This window comes from Urocampus carinirostris, chromosome 11 (genome assembly GCF_059441175.1).
Source record: "Urocampus carinirostris isolate Australia breed hairy pipefish chromosome 11, RoL_Ucar_1.0, whole genome shotgun sequence".
Taxonomy (NCBI): domain Eukaryota; kingdom Metazoa; phylum Chordata; class Actinopteri; order Syngnathiformes; family Syngnathidae; genus Urocampus; species Urocampus carinirostris.
This window is the reverse complement of record NC_142359.1, coordinates 601648-626417: the sequence shown is the minus strand read 5'-3', so window position 1 is coordinate 626417 and position 24770 is coordinate 601648. Positions and strand designations below refer to the sequence as shown.

At 43.1% G+C, this 24770-nt stretch overlaps 1 protein-coding gene and 1 long non-coding RNA gene across 2 annotated transcripts; one reads left to right on the top strand and one right to left on the bottom strand.

Annotated features, from left to right (window-relative positions):
• Positions 1–338: 338 nt before the first annotated feature.
• On the top strand, positions 339–8845 carry LOC148356134 (uncharacterized). The gene is made up of 2 exons (XR_015852052.1): positions 339–590; positions 8145–8845. It is a non-coding gene; the product is annotated as an uncharacterized LOC148356134 (long non-coding RNA).
• Positions 8846–10620: 1775 nt separating this feature from the next.
• Positions 10621–17625, bottom strand: LOC148356133 (uncharacterized). The gene is made up of 3 exons (XM_088348319.1): positions 17486–17625; positions 14697–15181; positions 10621–12549 (listed from the first exon to the last, which is right to left on the bottom strand). Exons 1-3 carry the CDS (start codon positions 17509–17511, stop codon positions 12179–12181), a joined length of 882 nt encoding a protein of 293 aa, XP_088204445.1. The 5' UTR covers positions 17512–17625; the 3' UTR covers positions 10621–12178.
• Positions 17626–24770: the final 7145 nt, after the last annotated feature.

Sequence of the window (24770 nt, the reverse complement as noted above, 5' to 3'; positions counted from 1 at the left end):
GCCCGGGATTCGCATTTCCTTTGTGCTTTATGCAACTCATTTTTCAGTTACACTGCACAATACAATGACATCTAGCGGTTCAATATTCCACACGGTTCCTTCAAAATAATTCCCGTGGACGAAACATAAAAACAACCTTAGAAAAATGAAGTCTGAAGACTGAAAAATAATTGAGCTAAAAAAAAAGACTAGCCTCCAGAAAGAGTCCCCTCGCTCTCTTTTTCTCTCAGCCTGGGGTTTGAATTAATGTGTTGCTATTTTTAGCTCTCCCGTGTTTCCAGGGGAAACCTAATGACGCAATGACGTCAATGCAGGTCACCAGCGAGAAGAAGGAGAAGCAGACTGGAGGAATTGAGTGTCCGGAGCTGCCTTTTCTTTCTAGTCCAGATTCCATCAAGAAAGGAGAAGAGGAGGATGAAACGGGATTTGTGAGCGATAGTGAGAGCGGAGGGAGTGTTGCTCGCCCTGTTGGGGGGTGAGGGCGCTCGCGTCCTTTTACTTTTGCACCGCACCGTTCGCATTTTTTTTTCTTTCTTTTTTGAATTTGTCTTTTTCTTCCCGGAGGCTGAAAAATGGCGACAAGATGCACGGTGAGAAACTTTTCAATGACGGTTAGAAAAAAAACTGCGTGAACGTTGTATGTGATGCAGTGGGATCGCCACGCATTCGCGCGAGGCTCCGCGCGTGCACGTTCCACGAAGGCAACAAGTGCGGATTCGTGAGGAAGGCGCGCACCCGCCGAACATCTTCACGAGTGTCACGCGTGGACGCCTGTTTTGGTGTCGGGGCGTTCACCGCCGACGGTCAGCACCATGGACAGCGCGTCATCGCGTGCACGCGCTTCGGGGGGCAGAGCGCTTTCCGTGATTGACGATATTTAAACACGGGATTTTAATCTGCGTGCGTGAGATTAGGATTTGGCGCTATTGCCCCACCAGACCCCCCTCCACTCCCCGAATGTATGACGCACGTGGTGAGGTAAGTGTGACGTCACGGCAGACTGTTATACCCTTCAAATGTGAGCAATTTTTGAAACGATATGACGTCCCTCATGTTGGGTCGGTCGGTTGGATTCCGTAAGCACAAGGGTCGTTGGGGCAGTATTTCCTGTGGTGTGTCTCGGGCAAGTACAGCCTGGCGGCGCCCATCCCTCTCCGGGCCAACATATGTTTCCACCCGGTCTTGCACCCGAAACCTTTTGCGTGTTAGGCGGTTATGCTAACCGCTGCACTCGTCCCAGTTCATCATTAGCAAATATATCTGGTTGTCGCTTCATCTTCTAAATCCTGGCCTCAGCATGCGTGGACAGAAATGCACATTGAACGAGCAGCTCGGGTCTTAGGAAGTTAAAGGTATTCCAAAACAAAATTCTTAAGGTACTGTATTAATAATTTTTTACTTATGTAAACGCAGTGTACCTGTCCCACCAAAGATCCACATTCACGCTGGACCGGATGAGGAGGTTTTTATTACAGTTTCTGCAGATGAAATGAGTCACAACATTAGCTTCTCTGCTGGCTTTGATCTCTTTGATCTCGTTGGCAACTCGCTCTGTAGACTGCCCAAAGCATATCAAAGAGCTTTCTTTTCAATTTACATAAAATCATTTTAAAATATCATAATACATTTTTACATCCATTTTAACAAGAGATCGTATAGTGTTTTTTTAACGTTTACAATGAATTCAACATATTTTTCTTTAGTCTGAATTTCAACCAACATCATCCTTTTTATGTATATGAGAAAATAGAAATAAGAACAATAATGAGTATAAAAACAGGTACAATTTACCTGCGAATGAAATGAGTCACAACACGTGATTAGCTTCTCTGCTGGTTTTGATCTCTTTGATCTCTATAAGGGGAATTAACATTTTAGCACGACAGAAACAAAACGAAAATAAATCCAAACAGCTTGACAACATCAATCACATTACTGTGCACGTTGAGAGATTTGTCAGCTGTGGTTATAATGTTTAAAATTAACTTTTTTTGTGGAGCACCAAAAGATGTGTCTCACCGTTGGCAGCTCGCTCTGTAGACTGCCCACAAAACCCCACCTTCAGGTCACATGTCAAAAGCCAACACAAACCCTACCCCATACCAGCAGGTGGCACTGTTAAACTCATCATTGCAGGACACTTACCAAAAACTATACACATATTTCAGCAGGAATTTCAATAAAACAAGTTATTATTACACCCGTGACACTTAGATATGTTGCATTTTTAGACTCTTAAGTCAAACTAGAAAAAAATAAGGTTCTGTGAGTGAATAATTGTATATTTTATCAAGTATCAATATTTGTTTGATTCACCAATTACAAACCTCAAACTATGGTAATAATACATTTTCTTCAATTTGTTGTATTTTATTGACTCTTAAAAGTCAAATTATACTCTAAAATAAGCAGGTAGGCGCCTTGAATGGCTGACTCCCTATTGGTGTGTGAGTGTGTGTGTGAATGGGTAAGTGTGAAGCACATTGTAAAGCACTTCGGGAGGTCTTCATTGACTTGAAATAGTGCTATAGAAATGCAGTCCATTTACCTTTTAGCATCTTGATTATCCTCAAAACGTTTGTAGGCTGACTCCCTATTGGTGTGTGAGTGTGTGTGTGAATGGGTAAGTGTGAAGCACATTGTAAAGCGTTTTGGGAGCTCTTCATTGACTTGAAAAGCGCTATAGAAATGCAGAACATTTACCTTTTAGCATCTTGATTATCCTCAAAACGTTTGGGGGCTGACTCCCTATTGGTGTGTGAGTGTGTGTGTGAATGGGTAAGTGTGAAGCACATTGTAAAGGTCTTCATTGACTTGAAATGTGCTATAGAAATGCAGACCATTTACTTTTTAGCATCTTGATTATCCTCAAAACGTTTGGAGGCTGACTCCCTATTGGTGTGTGAGTGTGTGTGTGAATGGGTAAGAGTGAAGCATATTGTAAAGCGCTTTGGGAGATCTTCAATGACTTGAAAAAGCGCTATATAAATGCAGAACATTCACCATTTACCTTTTTTCAATTCCCCACAGAACCTGTCGTGTTCCTGGCATAAATATCTAGATACGTCGCAAAATAACCCACATGACTCGAGAAATGTAGTCTGGCTGTGACGTCATTGAAGGAACACAACACTATCAAAATGGTGAAAGCCAATACTTTAAAACTAAATACAATATTTAGTGCTAACGTATTATTTTGCTTTCATTCTGAAAAGAAAAAAAACACTAGAGAAATACTACAAGCATATAGATGGATAGATAATAGAAATAGATAGATAGATAATTAAATAGAAGATATAGAATACAAAAATACCCAATATAACGCGTTGATATAGAGTATTTCAATAGTGCTACGGAAAATACACACTGTCATAAAAATAGGGTCATATGCAAATGTGGGTAGGGGGGTTTAATGCGGGCTTTTACTCCTTCGGGTGGAGTTAAAGAGCCTCAGGGCATGAGGAAGAAATGAGCTCAGTCTGTCTGTGGAACAAGCCTGGGTTAATCTTATAAAATATGTTTGGTTCTCAAGATATTCACAAATCCATTATATTTCAATTAGGCATAAAACGTGTAGTGTTCAACAAAAACAAAGTGCCAGAAAACATCCATAAATGATTCTGTCGGAAAGAAGGAAATTATAACTTTAAGGGGCTGTCGTGAATTCGTGATCCCAAAGGTGAGAACCACCAGGAAAAGTATGTGTGTGTCTGTGTGCAGAGTCAAACTTTGGAACAATTAAAGTTGATCCACCTGGATTGTTTCCTATAAAAAAAATGGTACGTCATCAAGGGAACACAACACTTTCAAAATGGAGAATCCCTTTAACACAACCTGTGAGGCAAGCTCAGAAACAGACAGCGATTGAAGTGAACAAAGATTTTCTGACCCCGATTTATCGTCTGATGACGGTGTAAGAATCTCTTTAATGGTATGTCAAGAGCAGGGGTCTCCAACGTGAGGACAGCTGAGATGCCTGCCGGACCTGTTTTGAAAAGAGCTCAGCAGTGCTAGGGTCATTGTGATTACCTAGTAAAATGATTTTTTTTTGTATCGGTCGACTGAGTCTATTTTTCCCTACGTCCTACCGTATTTCTTTTTTTTTTCATTTTCTCTTTCTCTCTCTCTTTCTTTCTTTAATACTTCCGATAATCAACCTAGTAAGAACATTGTAAGCAGTACAAGATAAGTAATTTAAGAAATGCATATCAAACTGGGTGCTCTTTTCGCTAATCTGTAGCAAAAAGTAGCGTTATAGTTGCTAAGAATTGGATATACATCAATTGGAAGCAGTGGATAACAAGGACGAGGGAGAACTGAACATTCCCTGCGAAGAGAAGGAGCGATCGTTTCCTGAACACAGATCGCTATCTTGTCTTTAAGATCCTTCTTCTGAGATCGTGTTTTATCTCTTTTCCAGTTTTTAACCCTTTTTCGCAGAGGTTGTTTGGCAATTTTTTTTCAAGCGCAGTTCGCTTTTCAGTCAGAAACGCAACGTTGGGAACGGGTCATACGAAAGGCGGATCCAGCGAATAGTTTTACTTGTCACGGTTGCCATGGCGCCCAATTGGCCCCGCCCGTGTGGCGCCAGCTGCAGCTCGTTGACCGATTGGATTTCTGTCTATTTAAAGCTCAGTGCTCTCACTCTTCGTCAGTCGGTCAACAAACCTCTGCCCCGCAAGACGTGGGTTTTGACTCCTGTTGGTATTTTCTGTCCGGTATTGTTCCCGTTTATTTTGTCCTGTTTAATATCGGTTTCCAGTTTTGTTCCCGTCTAGTTTGTCCCGTTCAATTTCGATATCCTGTTTTGATATCAATCCTGTCTGTCCCGTCCTGTCCAGTATCGACCCCACCTTTCCGAGATCCGCTCGGGTTATTGGTATCGATCTCCTCCGCCTCTGGCTTCCTGTCACTCCACGCCAGACGGCTGCCTAACGTGCGTGACTCCCCATTTCCCGGAAAATAAAAGGCTTGTGTGAGAAACGTCACGCGTTTGGGTCCTGATCCTGTTCTGGTTCATGACATCACTATTTTTTTCACTGAAAATATGGCATAAACCTTGTCTAGATGCATTGTTTAGTCCCTGGGTCTCCAACGGGGGCTGAAGAGAGCCCCCTAAGGACAGATGTCGTGGACCTGTTCTGAAAATATCACCAGTACTAGGTCATTGTGATTTCCTTGTAAAATGATCTTTTAGTGGTTGGCTGAGTCTTTTTAACCCTACTTCCATTTATAAAACTCACCCACTTATCTGAATTAACTACTGATTGTGGAAAATGGAGGTTTGATGTCTTAGTCAGTCAATGGTACTGAATTCAAAATGGATCTTTGATGTAATAACCATCCAGTGCATTGGGCAAGTTATTTATACGCTAACCAGTTCATTGTGGTAGTTAACTCATGGCTAGCCTAGTTAAATGGAAAACAGATGATTGATGTCTAAACCTGTCAATAGTCAATTCAAAATGGATAATTGACGTCTGCAGACATTAGTCGTGTATGAGTTCACCTGGTAATAAAATAGTAAAGACATAGTAAGAACATGATACTATCACGACCAGCACACAGGGTAGACCCAATCGCGTAACGTTTTCTTACAATTTTTTTCTCACAGGACGCGGGAAGCAAGTCGCTCTCGTACTCCGATTGTGAACCGAACACAGAAGTGGGTCTTCCGTAGCGAGCGATGGCGGCGTCAGGGACGGAAAAACAGGTCGATAGCCGTGACCGGGAGAGCAAAGCGTGGTCGGGGTTCGAAACGAATCGTAAGCCAGAACGGGAGAGTAGACGTCGTCGGGCACAAAAAGAAGTCGTGAGCCGGGACGGGAGAGAAGACGTAATCAGGATCGAAACGGGTCATAGGTGGAGACAAAATACAAAAATACTAAAAGAATATTCCAGAAAGGGGAAAAAAATACAGAAACAAACACACTACAGAAACATAAAAATACTACAAGATACACTAATTAAAATTCAAAAACAAAAATACCACAAAATCCAAAAATACGATTCCAGAAATACCACAAAATACAAAAATACTACAAAAATATTCCAGCAAGAGAAAAAAAAATACCGAATTACAAAAACACTGCAGAAACATAAAAATACCACAAGATATACGAATTAAAATTCGAGAACAAAAATACCACAAAATACAAAAATACTGCAAAAATATTCCAGAAAGAAGAAAAAAAATACAGAATTACAAAAACACTACAGAAACATAAAAATACTATAAGATACACTCATTAGAATTCTAGAACAAAAATACCACAATATACGATTGCAGAAATACAAAATAACGACAATAAAATATTTCCAAAATATTCCGGAAAGTAAAAAGATACAGAAATACGAAAATACTTCCACAGAAGTATCAGAAAATGCAACTATTGAAATACTCAAAAGGTATTCCTAACCCTGCTGTATCTTTGAGCCAATGTCATCGATGGTTGACGTTGATGATTTTGTGACTGAATTAGCTCGATTCTAAAAGCTTATCCGCACGGTTTATCCTCAGTAGGGTCACGGGGGTGCCGGAGCCCATCCCAGCCTGGGGCAGCGGGCAGGGGACACCCTCAACCGGTTACCAGACTGTCGCAGGGCACATTAGTAAACCAAGATTAACCCAATTTAGGATTTACTATCCAACACTTTCAAATATAAAGTATCCAATCCAAATGTATTTGTAAAGCACTTTTCAGGTAATGGATCGTAAATTAAATGACAATACGTAAAAAAAATCCCCTCCTATCGACCCGGAACGCCAAATGAATTCAAATCATTTATTCTGTCACGGTCGCCATGGCGCCCAATTGGCCCCGCCCCTGTGGCGCCAGCTGCGGCTGGTTGACAGATTGGCTACCTTTCTATTTTAAACTCAGTGCTCTCACTCACCCTTTGTCAGTCCGTCAACGAACCTGGGTTCTATTTCCCGTTGGTATTTCCTGTCTGGTATTGTTCCCGTTTATTTTTGTCCTGTTTAATATCGCTTTCCAGTTTTGATCCTGTCTAGTTTGTCCTGTTTAATTTTGATATTCTGTTTTGATATAAATCCTGTCTGTCCCGTCCTCTCCGGTATCGACCCTATCTGTCCGAAATTAACTCAGGCAATTGGAATCTGTCTTGTCGGTCTCTGGCTTCCTGTCATTCCACACCAGACTGCTGCCTAACGGCATGACTCCCCATTCCCAGTAAAATAAAAGGCTTGTGTGAGAAACGTCACGCGTTTGGGTCCTGATCCTGTTCCGGTTCATGACATATTCATGTTGTTTTATCCACGTTTCGTTTGTTTTATTGAATTGATCAATTTAACAAATATTATATTAAACGTTGTCTAGTTGTCTTATCCCAAATTCATTCAGTTTCCGACTTTGTTCAAATTATTTACGATTTTGCTATTTCCTCTATTAGAAATTGTTGTCATTGATACCATCATTGCGAACTTTTGTATGCAAGGAGATTAGACATGGCACTCCAGGGTAAAAAAAATGTCAAGACTTGGAAGAGAAAAAAGATAAAGACTATCAGGATGACTAGGCCAAAAGAATAATAATAACAACATAAAAAAAGTGAAAATAATATTAATACAATGAAGAATAATGCATTGTAACACTTATGCAATGAAAAGAATATATGTGTATATGCATTTTTTTCACAGTTTTGTGCATCCGTTTAGGGTTGTGACGGCCCTGCCTCGGGAAGAAGCGGGCTCTGAGCCTGTTTGTACTAGTTTTGAGGGGCCTATGGCGCCTACCAGTGGGCAGTGGCGGAAATTGTCTTTTCTCATGTTAATGGCTCCGCCACGGTATCGCAAGCTGGCAATGTCTTCTAAACTGGGCAGGGAGCAGCCGCCGATGATCTTTTAAGGATTCTCCTTACCATAGCATTTAAAGCTAGAACTACTCCAGTGTTTTTTTTCTTCCCTGTGTTTAATACCAAAGGTGCTAATTAATATATTGTTGGTGTTTTATCGGATACTCACAGTATCAGGGGGCGGTGTTTGAAGTTGCTAAACTTGTTAGAAAGACCAAGAAGGGAGAAATTTGCATATGGTGAGAACATGATTTGATCAATACATAGCCTTGAACGTTTGAATGATCACAAAATCCCACTCAATGTGCTTTTCTCTTTCTGCTGTCCAGGTTCCATCGGCAGCGATCGGGTTCCAGAAGGGGTCAGGTTTCGTCCGGCCTGGGTCTTTTTGCGGTCTGGGCTTGCTGTTCCTAACGCTGTAGCCAGGAAGCCCTTACCCCAAAAAGTATCTGCGTCTGACCCGGGCATCGAACCCCCAACCGAGGGCATCGGCGTTTTGGCTCCGGAGATACCGGGACGTTGCTTCACCGGGATGCAGGTCCATGGTTTTTGGGCGTTGGAGGCGTCTGAGGAACGGGAGCATCCCCCCACTTCATGTTGGTTCCATAGTGTTTGCAAGATTTCACTTTCAAACGTTCCTTTGTGAAAATCCGTTTTATAAAAATGAACCACGATGTTATACTGCCCCCCTGTGGACACTGGAAGAACTGTAACGAGTTGGTTGGGTTCCTATAGCAAACTCATGGCATCAATAGTATAGGCCACTATAGGGCGTGTCACGGGAACAAGTGGTGAGTTAGCGTTACTACATACCGTTAAGTTGATTTGGGAACTGGCACGACTAACCATTCTGAGCTGGACCTGGTGAGTCCTGACCCACAAAAATGAGTATGATTCAACATAGTTAATACCAGGTTCAAAGCTTTGTTTAAAATAATCCTAATTTCACTTAAAGTGATACAACATTTGAACTTTTAGGGGGTTTTATTTTAAAAAGCTGTTTTAACAATTTAAAGCTTGTTCTTACGAAGTGAATGATCCACTCTTTAAATTGAATTATGATGAATGGACCGCTTTTGTCACAACCAGCACACAGGGTAGACCCAATCGTGTAACGTTTTCTCATAATTCTATTGAAAGAGAGAGGAAGGGATCTTCCGTAGTGGGCGATGGCGGTGTCGGGGACGGAAAAACAGGTCGATAGCCGGGACTCGGAGAGCAAAGCGTGGTCGGGGTTGGAAACGAATCGGAAGCCAGAACGGGAGAGCAGACGTGGTCGTGATCAAAAGGGTCGTAACCGGAGACGAACAGGAGCAAAAACGGGACCGGCAGGAGTCAGGGTCAAAAAAAAGGCTTGCCTTGTATCAACAGAGGTTTGCAGACGGACTGACAAAAGGGGACAGATAGGAGTGGGTTTAAATAGTGACTGGGAGCCAATCAGAGTACGAGGAGTTAGCGCCAAATGAGCGGGCACAGGTGATTCACATCGGTAATCGTGACAGCATTTATATAGCGCTTTACCCAGTCACTTTCTTAAATAAACTTCACAATTCACTCATTCACACTCACACTCACACTCACACACCGATAGCAGAGCCCGCCATGAGAGGCACCTACCTGCATATCAAATTATTATGAATAATGGCAATCTTGGACATCCACATTAATATACTCTGACGGTAACACACCGAAGCCGCAGCTATGCCGCAAGTGACACTAGCCGAGCGAAAGAGGAGCGTGAGGGAAGGTGCCAGGAATCAAATGGACTGAACCATTTCAAGGCAGTGGGGTATATCGGACACTGCGTTGTTCACATTTTTGTGGTTTTCTATTTTAGCTCGCATTTTTCATGATATTGAAGACTATCCGGTCCAGCATTAAGGAAAAGAGTTCTCAAATTCAACATTTTGAGGGTGCTTGAGCAAAAAACTGTTTGTGAAAATGTGACTTCCAAACTTTGCCCGGAAAATCGCGCCCTTGATAAGTTTCATTTTGTAAAACTGGCGCCCCTTTCTTATAAGTCTCATGATTACCGATGGGAATCAGCTGTGCCCGCTCATTTGGCGCCACCCGCCGCGGGTTCTGATTGGCTCCCGGTCACTATTTGAACCCAGTCCTGTCAATCCCCTGTTGTCAGTCCATCTGCGAACCTCTGTTTTTCAAAGCAAGCCTTTTTCGACCCCCGACTCCCATCTGTCCCGTTTTTGCTCCCGTTTGTCTCCGGCTACGACCCGTTTTGCTCCCGACCACGTCTGCTCTCCCATCCTGACTTACGACCTGTTTCTGTCCCTGACCACATTTTTGCTCTCCCGTCCCAGCAATCGACCGTTTTTTTCCATCCCTGACACCGCCATCGCTCGCCCCGGAAAATCCACTTCAGTGTTTGGATCACAATCCCAGTACGAGAGCGACTTGCTTCCCGCTCCCAGCGAACAACGCACCGTGGGCGCAGCCCTTCCTCTCTCTTTCAAGTGGGTCCTGTTTCTGTTCTGGTTCCTCACAATAAGACCGAGGGAGAGCCATGTTTCCATGCCTTTTCTGAGGGACACCTTCTCCTCGTTGGCCCAGAGTATACTCTGTTTTATTTGATTTTATAAGGTTGTAATAAAAGTCCTCAACCCAACTGTTTTCTCTGATCATTTGCTTCTTCATCCAAATCCCAGACGTTGAACGACACAGATTGCTTTTCGCCACATAATAACCAAAATAGAAGAAAATATGTATTCCAACCCGTGAAAGCAGTGAAGCTGTTCAGGTTGAAGGTGATGGACCCATGCGGGGGAAAGCCGGGACCGGAGGCAGAGGTGCTCAAAAAGAGGGATAGCCTTTAATCACAAAAGGAAGTACAAGGTGACAAACAAACGAGCAAAACCGATGCTGACAAAGTCCGGACCGGAAACAAACACAAAATCGGAAAGGGAAAATTCAAGGAACAAAGTAACAAACTAACCAGTGGGCACTAAACTAATAACAAAATGCCCAAACAAAAAAAACAGAAACCAAACCAGAGGGAAATGAACGTGACCATAGATTCAAATAAATTACAGAAATAGAGTAAATAATACATGAATGAAAATAAATAAATAAATAAATATACAGTACTGCTTAGAATTTGAGTATTGCCTGACAGAATTTCACATGACTCCACAGAGGATTTTAGTTCATTATTATTATGATTGATTCTGTCGTTATTATTATTGTTATATATGTTTGTTATGATGATGTTTGAACTCTTCCAGCTTTATCATGGCCGAATTCAAGCACTTTTTAAGGACTTTCAAAGCCAATTTTCTCATTTCTCCGGTATCATTTAAAGAAGATGAATTTTGTATTTGCGTTTTACATACCGGTGTGTGAATTTTCATCTTGCGTATGCATTTATCAAGATATATGATTTTTAGATCTTGAGTAAATCGTGAATATATGTATATTTTTAGGGACTAATCTCTCCCTATATAGGTATAGAGTAAAAATGATAGTAATATGTATCTTACAGTTCCAATTGCAGGAAGTTCTTCCCATTTCAATGAACTAAAGTTTTTTTGTATGGCCCTTTAATAAATACCCATCATTTGTTGTACATCATAGGCGCCGCCGCGAGCGGCAGCCTTTCTAGCAGCTCCGTGTTATTTCGCTCTTTTTGTGATTTATTGTTTTTATTGTCTGCTTCTATCTTCCGTGTTTTTCGTCCCGTTTGACAACGACGCTTTGGATGACTTTCTATCCTACGGTTATGAGTTTTAACGCACGTCTTACGGAAACGTGGCTAACGTCTAGCAACCCAGACGCTAGTGGAGCTAACCGGAGACAGAGACACAAAAGCCTGCGGGAAGCGGAGAGGAGGCGGACTCGCTATCTACGTGAACACGAGGCGGTGTAACCCTGGGCACAAAGATTTCCATCTGCTGCAGGGACGTCAAACCTTTGGCCTAGCGTGTGACGTCATCCACTCCGCTGTTGCTAAACGACAACACAGCACCCTCAGGCCATCCTGTTCATCTGTTAATAAACCACAAAAGGATCCTGCTGGGGATGAATAAAGTATCTATCTATCCATCTAATGTATATGCAATTCTTGCACTAATACAAATTTCATAGAAACCTGTTTTGGTGTAGAATGCCCCTAACCCTTATGAGGCAATGAGGCTTCATAGGACAACGCTGTACAAACTAATACCAGCTGTTGGTAAGAGAAACACGGCAACGATGACGAGCACTTCACCCCAAATTCAAACACGTTTCAATCCTTGAAAGCAAAACACGAACGCTCGGGATCTTTCAGGATTTCGAGCACCCGTACAAACCCTGTTATAGAGAAAATATTCTACTTTTTCAGGACACCTGAAACGAAGTAGCCCCAAATTTAAAGTCCGTCAATACCGCGATGCGATTGGTCCAAACGCAAGGAGTCCAAGAAGGTTTTGAGCGCGTCCTCGTACTCGTCCGGGTGGCGTCGCTTGTGGGCGGCGTGCTCGGACACCTTCCACTTCCTGCTGAGGACGGGAATGCCCCCGCGCCGCCATTTGGCCACCACCGCCTCCAGGGCCTCGCCATCGCACAGGGCGTCGTCCTCGCTGGAGAAAAAAAGGGCCGGGGCCGGGACCGGCCCGCTTCTGAAGACCCTCGCGGCCCGCTCGTACACGTCCGCCGTACTTCCCTTGAAAATCCAGAAGTACAACATGGCCGTGCTTTTGATGAGGCCTTCCGGGAGGGGGGACAGGACCCGGCCGAGACCTGGAATGGAAGGGACACCCGTTCGCCACAGTGTGAAAAAACTCAACAAAACACACCCCCCAAAATGGTTTTTTATAGGGGGAGTCGGGAGCCAGAAAAGCACAAATATTTTGGGTTTTTTTTCTGAGCGAGCCACACCATATCTATTAAGACTACAGTCAATAAAAGCTGCTCTCTCGACGAAAGCTAATTCTTCAATTCCCCTGTTTGATGATGTGATCGAATCTATGAGATAATACTGTCAAGAACCAGAACAGGATCAGGACCCAATTGCGTGACGTTCTCACATAAGCCTTTTATTGAACAGGAAATGGGGAGTCATGCACGTTAGGCTGCCGGTCTGGCGTTGAAAGAAATTTGTTCATCACTCAGCCATACATACTCATGCAGAGAGCCGTGCATGGCTTGTGAGCCAGAGGTTCCTGACTCTGCAAAAAAACACTGTACACTACACATTGTATACACAAAAAATAAGCAATTTTGTCTCATAAGTCTTTGCGATCATTTCTTAAACATGCCATTATTATTATTATTTTTTTACTTGATTTATTTCATTTATTTTTGTGTTTTTCTTCTCTGCATTTTTTGCAGCACTTCCTGTTCCTTGCTTCAACAGTCCAACACTACAAAGCTTTCAAACCAATTTAGTGTGGAATGATATCATGTTCGATAAAAAAGGATTTGAAAAAATTTAAGATTACCTTTTTATATGAAAATGGGCTTGGTGCCCTCTGCTGGACCAAAGAGGTACTACAAGTATCTGCGTCACAGCACAATTGAGTGCACTATTAGTTAACATAACTAGTGGTTCATAAAGCGTGTGATTCCACCAATGGATCATCTAATGAGTCGGAGACGCTTTTAATCATCGGTTCGTTGTTGCAGCCCTAAATGGAATACAGTCCCACCCGCGCCGCACCACCATTTGAATATCCGTTTCTCGACTCGGATGCATTTCATTGGCCGATCTAAATGATTTCTTTGTGCACTGAAAGTGTTCAACCCCGACCCTGTTTTTGTGTCCTACTTTGACGGCATTGCGTCACCTAGTGGTAAGATGATCCCCAGCGGATTGGCGCTCACCTGTTACCACCTGCTCCCAGTCACACGCTTGCTTTGACAAAACGTTCTTGTCAAGGTGATTCTATTTTAATATCGGACACCTGCAAAGGAGGTTGCGCAGGATGCCAGGTTGTGATTTGGACCATTATACCTCGCAGTTGTTCTTTGTTTCCACTGTTATGAACAGGCTTAGCAACCTTTTCAAGCGGAAAGCAACTTTTTGTGACTTGTTGGTGCCAAGAGATACAGTTTTGAGTTTGTTTTTCTAACATAGCAACTGATTTTTGTAGTATGCTGTTACTATGTAGTTGCCAGGTTGTAATTATTAGAAGTTATGTCGGTTAGAAATCAAATGACGAGAAAATCGCTTTGACCTGTCAATGGTAAGCTATTTATTGTCATGATTACTGGTGTGACTCAGCTGTGCCCCCTCATTTTGATTCTGATTGGCTCCTGTCTGTATTTGAAGCTAGTCCTGTCAGTCACCTTTTGTCAGTCCGTCTGCGAATCTCTGTGGATACTAGGCAAGCCTCTTTTCGACCCTGACTCCCGCCTGTCCCGTTTTTGCTCCCGTTTGTCTCCGGCTACGACCCGTTTTGATCCTGAACACGTCTGCTCTCCCGTCCTAGCTTACGACCCCTTTTTGTTCCCGACTACGTATACTCTACCGTTTGGTCTTACGACTCATTTCCCATCCCGACCACGTCTTGATTGTCATGATTACCGATTGGAATCCGCTGCGGGCTATCTGATTGGCTCCCTGTCCCTATTCAAACCCTGTCCTGTCAAACCCCTGTTGTCAGTCCATCTGCGAACCTCTGTTTATACAAGGCAAGCCTTTTTCGACCCTGACTCTCACCTGTCCTGTTTTTGCTCCCGTCTGTCTCCAGCTACGACCTGATTGGATCCTGACCACGTCTGCTCTCCCGTCCTGGCTTACAACCCCTTTTGGTTCCCGAAGACGAAAACTTGTGGTAAACGTCACGCAAGTGGGTCTTGTTTCCGTTCTGGTCCTGAGATTTTTAGTATCTGTCTGCGGGATACTACCACTGTTTCATTGACTAGTCCGAGGATCCAGGGCTCACCTGTGGCCATGTGCTCCAGGGTCCCGGCCACCAGGCTGTCGTAGATGTGCCCGACCACCCGGGAGGCCAGATCGCCGCCCTGGTGGCGCCCGTCGGCCAGGTGGACCAGCATCTGCGTGAAAGTGTAGCCCCCGATGGACGAAGCGTACACCAGAATAGGACGTCGGGCTAAGCCGGGCTTCTCCAGGACCTCCAGGACCTCCCGGCCGTAGTCCAGACCCCAGCGAGGCCAAAGGAAGTGCGTGACGCCGCTCTGCACCAGCAGCACGTCCATTCCCCGGGCCAGAAAGGCATCGAAGTACTTGGCGGCCGAGGCGGGGCGGGCCCCCAGCCAGGAGAAGAAGACCAGCAGGGGGCGATGGAGAGGAGCGGCCGAGGAACCGGGCGAAGGGTTTCTGGCTCGGTAGTAAGTGATGCCTCTCCCGAAGGGGACGCTGGTGAATCTGCTGTCGTCTTGGGGAGGGGGCACCCCGCTTGTAAACAGCCTTCAGGGGAAAACAGTTTTTAGTACCACAAACTGGTGTTCTGCAATCAATTCATAATATTAATAACTCGGCAGAACTCTTTCCCATAATGCTGCATGACAACGTTGCGCAACCTGGCAAGAGAGTCAAAAAAAGCGTGATGATGAGATCGAATCCGATATCATCTACACTCCTAGTGGCCTTGACAGAAACCGGAACAGGATCAGGACCCAAACGCGAGACGCTCTCACATAAGCTTTATTTCGCAAGAAATGGGTCGTCATGCACGTTAAGCAGCAGTCTGGCGGGGAAAGATGGGAAGCCAGAGGCCGACGAGATCGGGGGGGTACTTGGAAAAATTGTCAGGACCAGAACGGAAACAGGACCCAATTGTCACGTTTCTTACAAGTTTTATTGAAAGAAAGAGGAAGGGCTGCGCCCACCATCCGGTGTTCGCTGGACGCAGGAAGCAAGTCGCTCTCGCACTCGGACTGTGATCCGAACACAGAAGTGGATTTTCTGTAGCGAGCGATGGCGGTGTCAGGGACGGAAAAACAGGTCGATCGCCGGGACAGGAGAGCAAAAACGTAGTCGGGGACAGAAACGGGTCGTAAGCCGGGACGGGAGAGCAGACATGGTCGGGATCAAAAAACAGATCGTAAATCGGGACGAGGGAGCAGACGTGGTCGGGATCAAAACAGGTCATAGCCGGAGACAGACGGGAACAAAAATGGGACAGGTGGGAGTCAGGCTCGAAAAAGGCTTGCCTAGTATACACTGAGGTTCGCAGACCGACTGACAACAGGGGATTAACAGGACTGGGTTCAAATCGTGACAGGGAGCCAATCAGAAACCGCGGAAATTGGCGCCAAAAGAACAGGCACAGCTGAGTCACATCAGTAATCATGACCGAAATTGACTTTACTGAATCTCCGATTTCCCACACTCCTGAAGGCAGCTTCATTGTCGGAGTGCACCCGAATTACAGTAAGAAGATTGTAAAAAAGTGACGATTTTGGAAAATGTCCGATTGAGGGGATGTGTGTAGACCGTGAATACCAGGCTGTCTCAGTTTTCTTCACGTCTTTTCTTTCTACACCCCGTGATCTTGCGTTAGGAAGCCAAAACAACAATGGTCATGTGCAATTGCTTTTCATTTTTGAATTTTTTGTTTCATAAGATGGAAATATAGCGCAGTAAATCGAATTTGGAGTTCTGTTACTGTTGTTCCAGGTTTACTGTTAAATCCATTGAGTGTTATTGTATTTGATTTAAGAATTTGATTTCTACTCTTATATTGATACTATATTGTCGATGTTCATTTTTACCCGATTTACTATTGAATGTAAAGAGTGTCACGGTTGCCATGGCGCCCAACTGGCCCCGCCCATGTGACGCCATGTGGTTCTCCGTCTATTTAAGCTCAGTGCTCTCACTCTTCCTTAGTCTTTCTGTCAACAAACCTTTGCACCCGCAAGACGTGGGTTTTGACTCGGTCCTGTTTCCTGTTGGTGTTTCCTGTCCTGTATTGTTCCCGTTCATTTTTTTCCTGTTTAATATCGGTTTCCAGTTTCGTCCCTTTCTAGTTTGTCCTGTTCAATTTCGATATCCTGTTTCCATATCCATCATGTCTGTTCCGTCCTGTCCGGTATCGACCCCATCCGTCCGATATCTACTCGGGCAATTGGTATCGATCTCGTCGGCCTCCGGCTTCCTGTCTTTCCACGGCAGACTGCTGCCTAACGTGCATGACTGCCCGATTTCCCGTAAAATCAAAGCTTGTGTGAGAAACGTCACGCATTTGGGTCCTGATCCTGTTCTGGTTCTTGACAGCCTCTTGTTGTATTGTATCACAACTCAAAACTCCGGTTACAGCACAGAACATTTGATATTATTTTAACATAGATCACGGCTACTCATTGTTGAAGTCTTCACTTTGTATTGCGTTGAACTTATTTTGATTCATATCCAAAATCATGTGATGTTTAAATCTTTACAGCTGAGAACTAGTAGCTAGGATAGAGAATAGGATTTATTTGGGGTGCGATCATTCTCACGAGGCATTCTAGTCAATGGAAATTGACAAGATTGTATTGTAATGTCATACAATATACAATATATTGTCTTTGAATTGCCCTCGGGATCCAGTTTGACATCCCCGGGCCTGGTCACGGTTCTCGTCCACTCGACCACTGCATTAAAACATGCATGAGAGGATTACAATACAATATTCTGCCTGACCTATTTTACACCGCTCTGCTCCACAAGACAATGTAAAAGGAAGCCTTAATTGTATCGAAGAACAAAGAAAGATGGCTATTTTACCCGGTGCTGAGAGCGAGGTTACCCATGTTGTTTCCAGTTGATCGTTTTTGCTGCTTTTTGCTGCTTTTTGCTGCCTCTTTTACTGTTTTTGTCCTTTTGCAGCCAGGGTGGAAAATATGCCGGCTGGCTCTTGTTTTAGCCCCGCCCCCAGAACCGCCCACCTCCACGTGTGCGCGTTCGTCGGGGCAATTCCGGCTCCTTTTAGAGAGGCGGCTTTTTCGGCTCGGCTCACTGAAAAGAGCCGACTCTTTCGCCCCCCCCTTCAGATTGTTTTTCCTTCTTTAATCCATATAATACCGATTTTCATGTCAAATTGGTGCACCAAATTCATCACTTTTGAAAATGTATTATGCGTCTATAACAGTTGTTATTTTCTCCATATACAGTCGAGTGAACTTTTACCTCATTTAAACTTTCAAATTGTTGATACTCACTAAACAACACAAAGATAACAACACTCGTATTGACTAGTCACGAGTGCATTTCAAAGAGAAGACGGAGAAAGAAAGAGAGGGAAAGAGAAAGAAAGAATATTGAAAGCAAAAGAGAGAAATATAGAAGAGATAGAAAGAAAAAGAGAAAGAGAGAGGAAGAGGAAGAGATGGAGGGAAAGGAAGAGAGTGAAAGAGAGAAACACAGATAAAGAAATAAAGTGAAAGAGAGAGGAAGAGAGAAAACGAAAGGGAAAGAGAGAGTGAGGAAGAGAGAGGGAAGAGAGGAAGATAAAGACATTGAGAGAGTAAGAGGAAGAGAAAAAGGGAAATACATTAAGAAAGACAGAGGGAAAGCAAGTGAGAGGGAGGAATAAAAAAAGAGTGGAAGAGGAAAAACATAAAAACAGAGCAAGAGAGAGACAGAAAAAATGTGAAATAGAAAGAAAAATATAGAAAGAGAGAGACAGAAAGATAAATGGAAAGAAAAATCTCTCTAGAGAGAGAGAGAGAGAGAGAGAGAGAGAGAGAGAGAGAGAGAGAGAAGGCTGAGAAAGAAAAAGAGAGAAAGAACGACCGAATGATAAAATACCTTTTCAGCATAACTTCTTATCGATGGGAATCTGGTGTAATGTCGTAGGCTCCAAAGAGTCAGCTCATAAAGCCGTCTTGTTCGCAAACGACTCATCTCTAGTGCGCGTACCCGCTTCTAAGCTCAAATGAGCGCTCGTCTTTAAAAAGTGCGACTGCGCAAGCGTGGATTGACATCAAACACGAGCGGGTTTAAAATAAAAACCTGGTCTGGATTGATACACATTTCCCTGTATCTATTTATTTATAGACGATAAAAAGCAGAAGAGCGGGTCGTGAAGGTCTTCAGTCTAAAAACAGAAACGTGAAGGTCAAGAAGAGATATACTGTCTGGAATGCAGCGCCGTCAGGCGACTGCAGTGCACAGGCTGGCCGCGAGATGGAAGCAGAGGGACTCTAAATCGGGAAGCAACACTACATATTTAAAGACAAGATTCTTTAAAAAAAAAAACAATCAATGACATTAACACCAGAGCCTGTCTCCTACATTAACAAACATATTTACCACTTTGAATGTATCCTTTTTTTCCCCTTTGCATTATTTTGCAATAGCAACCCACCTAAAACAGGTCCTCGACCCACTTATGGGCCGTGACCCACCCGTTGAGGAACAAGTTTACCCAAACACTTAACATAACTTTTAGCGACAAGCACGGGAAAAGGCATACAAAACACTAAACAGGGTACTTATTAGAGGTATCGTCGGGCCTAGAAAATTCAGCCCGACACGACTCGAGTCGCAGGTATATAAACCCGAACCCGACGGAATAACTCCATTTGATAAACGAAGGCAAAATGAACCCGAAGTTTCGTTTGCCGCCAAAGTAAACACGAAGCTTTACTCCAGCCATGCGTACTTCAGCGGCAAACTCAGGTGTGCATAATTATTAGGCAACTTCCTTTCCTTTGGCAAAATGGGTCAGAAGAGGGACTTGACAGGCTCTGAAAAGTCAAAAATAGTGAGATATCTTGCAGAGGGATGCAGCACTCTTAAAATTGCCAAGCTTCTGAAGCGTGATCATCGAACAATCAAGCGTTACATTCAAAATAGTCAACAGGGTCGCAAGAAGCGTGTAGAAAAACCAAGGCGCAAAATAACTGCCCGTGAACTGAGAAAAGTCAAGCGTACAGCTGCCAAGATGCCACTTGCCACCAGTTTTGCCATATTTCAGAGCTGCAACATCACTGGAGTGCCCAAAAGCACAAGGTGTGCAATACTCAGAGACATGGCCAAGGTAAGAAAGGCTGAAAAACGACCTCCACTGAACAAGACACACAAGCTGAAACGTCAAGACTGGGCCAAGAAAAATCTCAAGACGGATTTTTCTAAGGTTCTATGGACTGATGAAATGAGAGTGAGTCTTGATGGGCCAGATGGATGGGCCCGTGGCTAGATCGGTAAAGGGCAGAGAGCTCCAGTCCGCCTCAGACGCCAGCAAGGTGGAGGTGGGGTACTGGTATGGGCTGGTATCATCAAAGATGAGCTTGTGGGGCCTTTTCGGGTTGAGGATGGACTCAAGCTCAACTCCCAGTCCTACTGCCAGTTTCTGGAAGACACCTTCTTCAAGCAGTGGTGCAGGAAGAAGTCCGCATCCTTCAAGAAAAACATGATTTTCATGCAGGACAACGCTCCATCACACGCATCCAAGTACTCCGCAGCGTGGCTGGCAAGAAAGGGTCTAAAAGAAGAAAAACTAATGACATGGCCTCCTTGTTCACCTGATCTGAACCCCATAGAGAACCTGTGTTCCCTCATCAAATGTGAGATTTACAAGGAGGGAAAACAGTACACCTCTCTGAACAGTGTCTGGGAGGCTGTGGTTGCTGCTGCACGCAATGTTGATCGTGAACAGATCAAAGCACTGACAGAATCCATGGATGGCAGGCTTTTGAGTGTCCTTGCAAAGAAAGGTGGCTATATTGGTCACTGATTTGTTTTTGTTTTGTTTTTGAATGTCAGAAATGTATATTTGTGAATGTTGAGCTGTTATATTGGTTTCCCTGATGAAAATAAATCATTGAAATGGGTATACATTTGTTTTTTGTTAAGTTGCCTAATAATTATGCACAGTAATAGTCACCTGCACACACAGATATCCTCCTAAAATAGCTAAAACTAAAAAAGCCCCACTCCAACTTCCAAAATATTCAGCTTTGATATTAATGAGACTTTTGGGTTCATTAAGAACATTGTTGTTGTTCAATAATAAAATTAATCCTCAAAAATACAACTTGCCTAATAATTCTGCACTCCCTGTATATATATATATATATATATAATATATATATATATATATATATATATATATATATATATATATATATATATATATATACATATATATATAATATATACTGTAGATATATAGATATAGATAAATAGATATTTTGTCTATAGATAGACTGCTGCCCAACGTGCATGACTGCCCGATTTCCCGTAAAATAAAAGCTTGTGTGAGAAACGTCACGCGTTTGGGTCCTGTTCCGGTACAGACCAGATTTTGAGTTAATTGGACAGTTTGGTAAGCATCTCAATAATTACTGAAGAAAAAGTAAGCGAATGCTGTAAAGTTCCTCCACAAAAAAAAACATAAACGGGGAGAGAGAAGCAAGACCGGCCTGTTTCAACGCTTTGCGTTTCAAGCCCAAACCGGGTCGGGCTCCATTTTTTATCGAGCCCCCTGCGAAGCCGGAGCCCTATTCCCCTTGCTTCTCTCGTGTCCTACCACATAACTTCTCCACCCTAGATTTCCTCACGTCCTTTGTTCGCGCGGACACCCGATTGTTCCGAAGACGGGGCCAAAAATAGGGGCCACTGCGTTACAAACGCGCCTCGTGTTTTAATGAAAACGACGCCGCGCAAACTACAGCCTCGCCGCCCATTGTGAGAAGTCGACTTCCGCTCGTACAATCTGGCGCAGCCATTAAATACTATAAAAAGAAGTAGACTTTCTTGCCTATTGTCACAATCAAGGGGAATGTACTCCCAGGCTCATGATGGGAAGTATTTCTACGTCCTCCAGAGATTGCGTGTTTGAGAGACGCCGATCAGACGGGAACGAGGACGAAAACAACCGGGACAATCGGCGCTCGACTGGCAAATCGGGAATTTGGGGCAAGGTGCACGGGGCGTGTGGGTCACTTTGCAGAAATAAACAAAACAAAAAAACGATATTTTACAAATGCTTAAAGCCTTACTGTGTAATAGTGTGCTATTCTATTCTACTCTATTTTAGGATTTTCTATTCTATTTTATGCTATTCTTGTCACGGGACCGGACCAGATCGGAGGCAGGAGGCAGGAAGGATGAACTCAATCGCGTAACGACCAGTTACTTTTATTTAGCAAAATAAAAGTTGTCCAACACTCAGGGACAAAACAAAACAAAAACAGGCTTACAGGCAAACAGGAACTCAGACTAGGAATACTCACAAAACAGGCCTTTACTCAGAACGTGCAAGTCAGACAGAACAGATTAATGCAGAACAGAAAACGCAATGAACCAGCAACCGGCAATACCCACAACCCGCCCTTAAGAAGCACACACGCAAATTAGATGATCTACTATAGCCGGTGCCCAGGGGGCAGGGCCAGCCGGTTGCCACGGCGACCATGCTGGACATGACAATTCTATTCTATGCTATTCTATTCCATTCCATTCTATGCTATTCTATTCTATTCTGATATTCTATTCTATTCTATTCTATTCTATTCTATTCTATTCTATTCTATTCTATTCTATTCTATGCTATTACGTTCTATTCTATTCCATTCTATGCTATGCTATGCTATGCTATGCTATGCTATTTTATGATATTCTATTCTATTTTATGATTTTCCATTTTATGATTTTGTATTCTATGCTATGCTATTTTATGACATTCTATTCCATTTTATGATATTCTATTTTATGATATTCTATTCTATTCTATTCTATCCTAGTTTATGCTATTCAATTTTTTTCAATTCTATTGTATTCTATGCTATTCCGTTCTATTCTATTCTGTTCTATTCGATTCCATTCTATTCTATGCTATTCTGTTCTATTCTATTCTATGCTATTCTATGCTATGCTATTTTATGATATTCTATTGTATTTTATGATTTTCTATTCTATTCGTTGCCATGCCATGCTATTCTATTCTATTCTATTCTATTCTATTCTATTCTATGCCATGCTATGCTATGCTATGCTATGCTATTCTATGCTATTTTCTTCTATTCTATGCTATTTTATTCTATTTCTATGCTATTCTATTCTATTTTATGAACTGAAATTGATGTTAGATGTATCCCAAATGAACAAAATGGAATTTAGAAGAACTCAAAAATATGAAATATAAAGCTAAGTCCATACAACAGCCAAAACGTCTTCATCCCTGTCAATTCGTGATAGTTTTTTGTTGTTGTTGTTGTCATTTGTCAAAATGGAAGCCGTGCCGATGATCTTCATCGGCCGATTGGTGGGCTGAGCCCGCGATGCTTCCTGGGTGTGGTTGGAGCCATTGTTTCTATTTTGGGGACATTCTCTCTGAGGAGGAGATACGGGACGCTGCTCACATGGGGAAGAGTAAACTCACATAAAAGAAAGGGAAAACCGGCGGTCTCCAAAACACGGCCCGCGGGCTCGCCTCCACGTTTGCGCCGGCCACCTCAACAATCATCTCAAAACAATAACGAATAAAATAACATTTTTGGTCGGAACAGGATTCAAACTCTGACCACCGGACTACCGGTGATATAAATGACATAAGAAAAAGTCATCAGGTTGGATCTCATTAACGCACCATATATAGTCACAGTACCAGAGACTAAAGTTAATTTGGTTGTGCATTTCGTATGCTATAATAATACATTTGTCACTTAGAATGCTTTGAAGAGAAGAAGATTATTGATCAACATTGCAACGTGTGAGGCGCACAACAAAATTAACATTGGTCTCTGGTGCAGTGATTAAAAATAGTGTGATCATGAGATAAAAGGTCGTGCCTTTTCGCAAGTCATCTACACCACTGGCGGTCAAGTGCTTTGACCACTCCGCTCAACCTGTCAAGTCAAGTCAAGTCAAGTTTATTTGTTTGGCCCTTCATCACAAAAAGTCTCAAAGGGCTGCACAGACGACCATTACTGCATCCCCTGATCTGTAACCTACATCTGGGAAAGGAAAAACTCAGAAACCCCAGCTTGAGGAAATGAAAATAGACTTGAGAAGGACTGGTCTCTCATTGCTTGGATCAGGGGTGTCAAACTCATTTGAACTCAGGGTCCACACCATAGAACAAACATTCTGTCAGGGGCCGGACTAGTAGATTCAAGAGAAAGAAAAAGAGAGATAAAGAAATAAGAGAAAGAGGGAGGGAAAAGAAGAGAGGACGGGACAAAGAAAGAAAAAGAGGGAGAGAAAGAGAGCGTGAGAAAAAAAAGAGATACAAAGTCGTGAGAGAGGCGAAAAAAGGAAGGGAGAGGAAAAAATAAATCCAGAGAGAAATAGAAAGACAGAAGGAGAGAAAAGAGATAAGAAAGTGCAAAGGGTATGAAGAGAGAAAGAAAAAAGAGAGAAAAGAGAGAAAAGGAAAAAAGGAAGTTAGAGAAAAAGAGGTTAAAAGAGAGAGAGAGAGAGAGAGAGAGAGAGGGAGAGGGAGAGAGAGAGAGAGAGAGAGAGAGAGAGAGAGAGAGAGAGAGAGAGAGAGAGAGAGAGAGAGAGAGAGAGAGAGAGAGAGAGAGAAACACAAGTACAGTGTCTTTGTGAGAGGCATCTGGCTTTGGCAACATCAAGTGGACATATTTCAACCTGCAGCTTGTTTTTCTCTTGCGCTTCTCTGAGCGTTGTCTCGCGGGCCGGATTCAATCCCTTAGCGGGCCTGATCTGGCCCGCGGGCTGCCTGTTAGACACCTGTGGCTTAGATCCTACCTCTCAGGTAGGATATATTGCGCTAAATATATGGTGATATGAGCTCCGAGCCTTTCAGTGTTACCTGTGGCGTTCAACAGGGCTTGGTACTTGGTCCTCTCCTTTTCAATATCTATATGCTTCCGCTACGTGATATCATTTGCTAGTAAGACTTTAGTTTCTTGATTCTTTTTGTATTGCTTTTATTTCTCTTTATTATGCTTTTTTATTTTTTCTCTTTTATTGTTTAGTTTTCCTTTTTTTTTAGCTTCTTCCTTTTTTTCTTGCTTTATTGATTTCGTATACTCTTTTTTTCTTGATTTGTCCTCGTTTTTCAATTGTATATCTTTTTTCAGTTATTTGTCTCGTTTAT

Bases quoted from the DNA above. Each gene is read 5' to 3' on its own strand.
- LOC148356133 (XM_088348319.1), bottom strand. From the start codon at position 17,511: ATGGGTAACCTCGCTCTCAGCACCGG. The intron at 15,182-17,485 runs GTAAAATAGCCA...TTTCCCCTGAAG, and splicing joins AACCTCGCTCTCAGCACCGG to GCTGTTTACAAGCGGGGTGC. The intron at 12,550-14,696 runs GTGAGCCCTGGA...CTTCCATTCCAG, and splicing joins CCTGGAGCACATGGCCACAG to GTCTCGGCCGGGTCCTGTCC.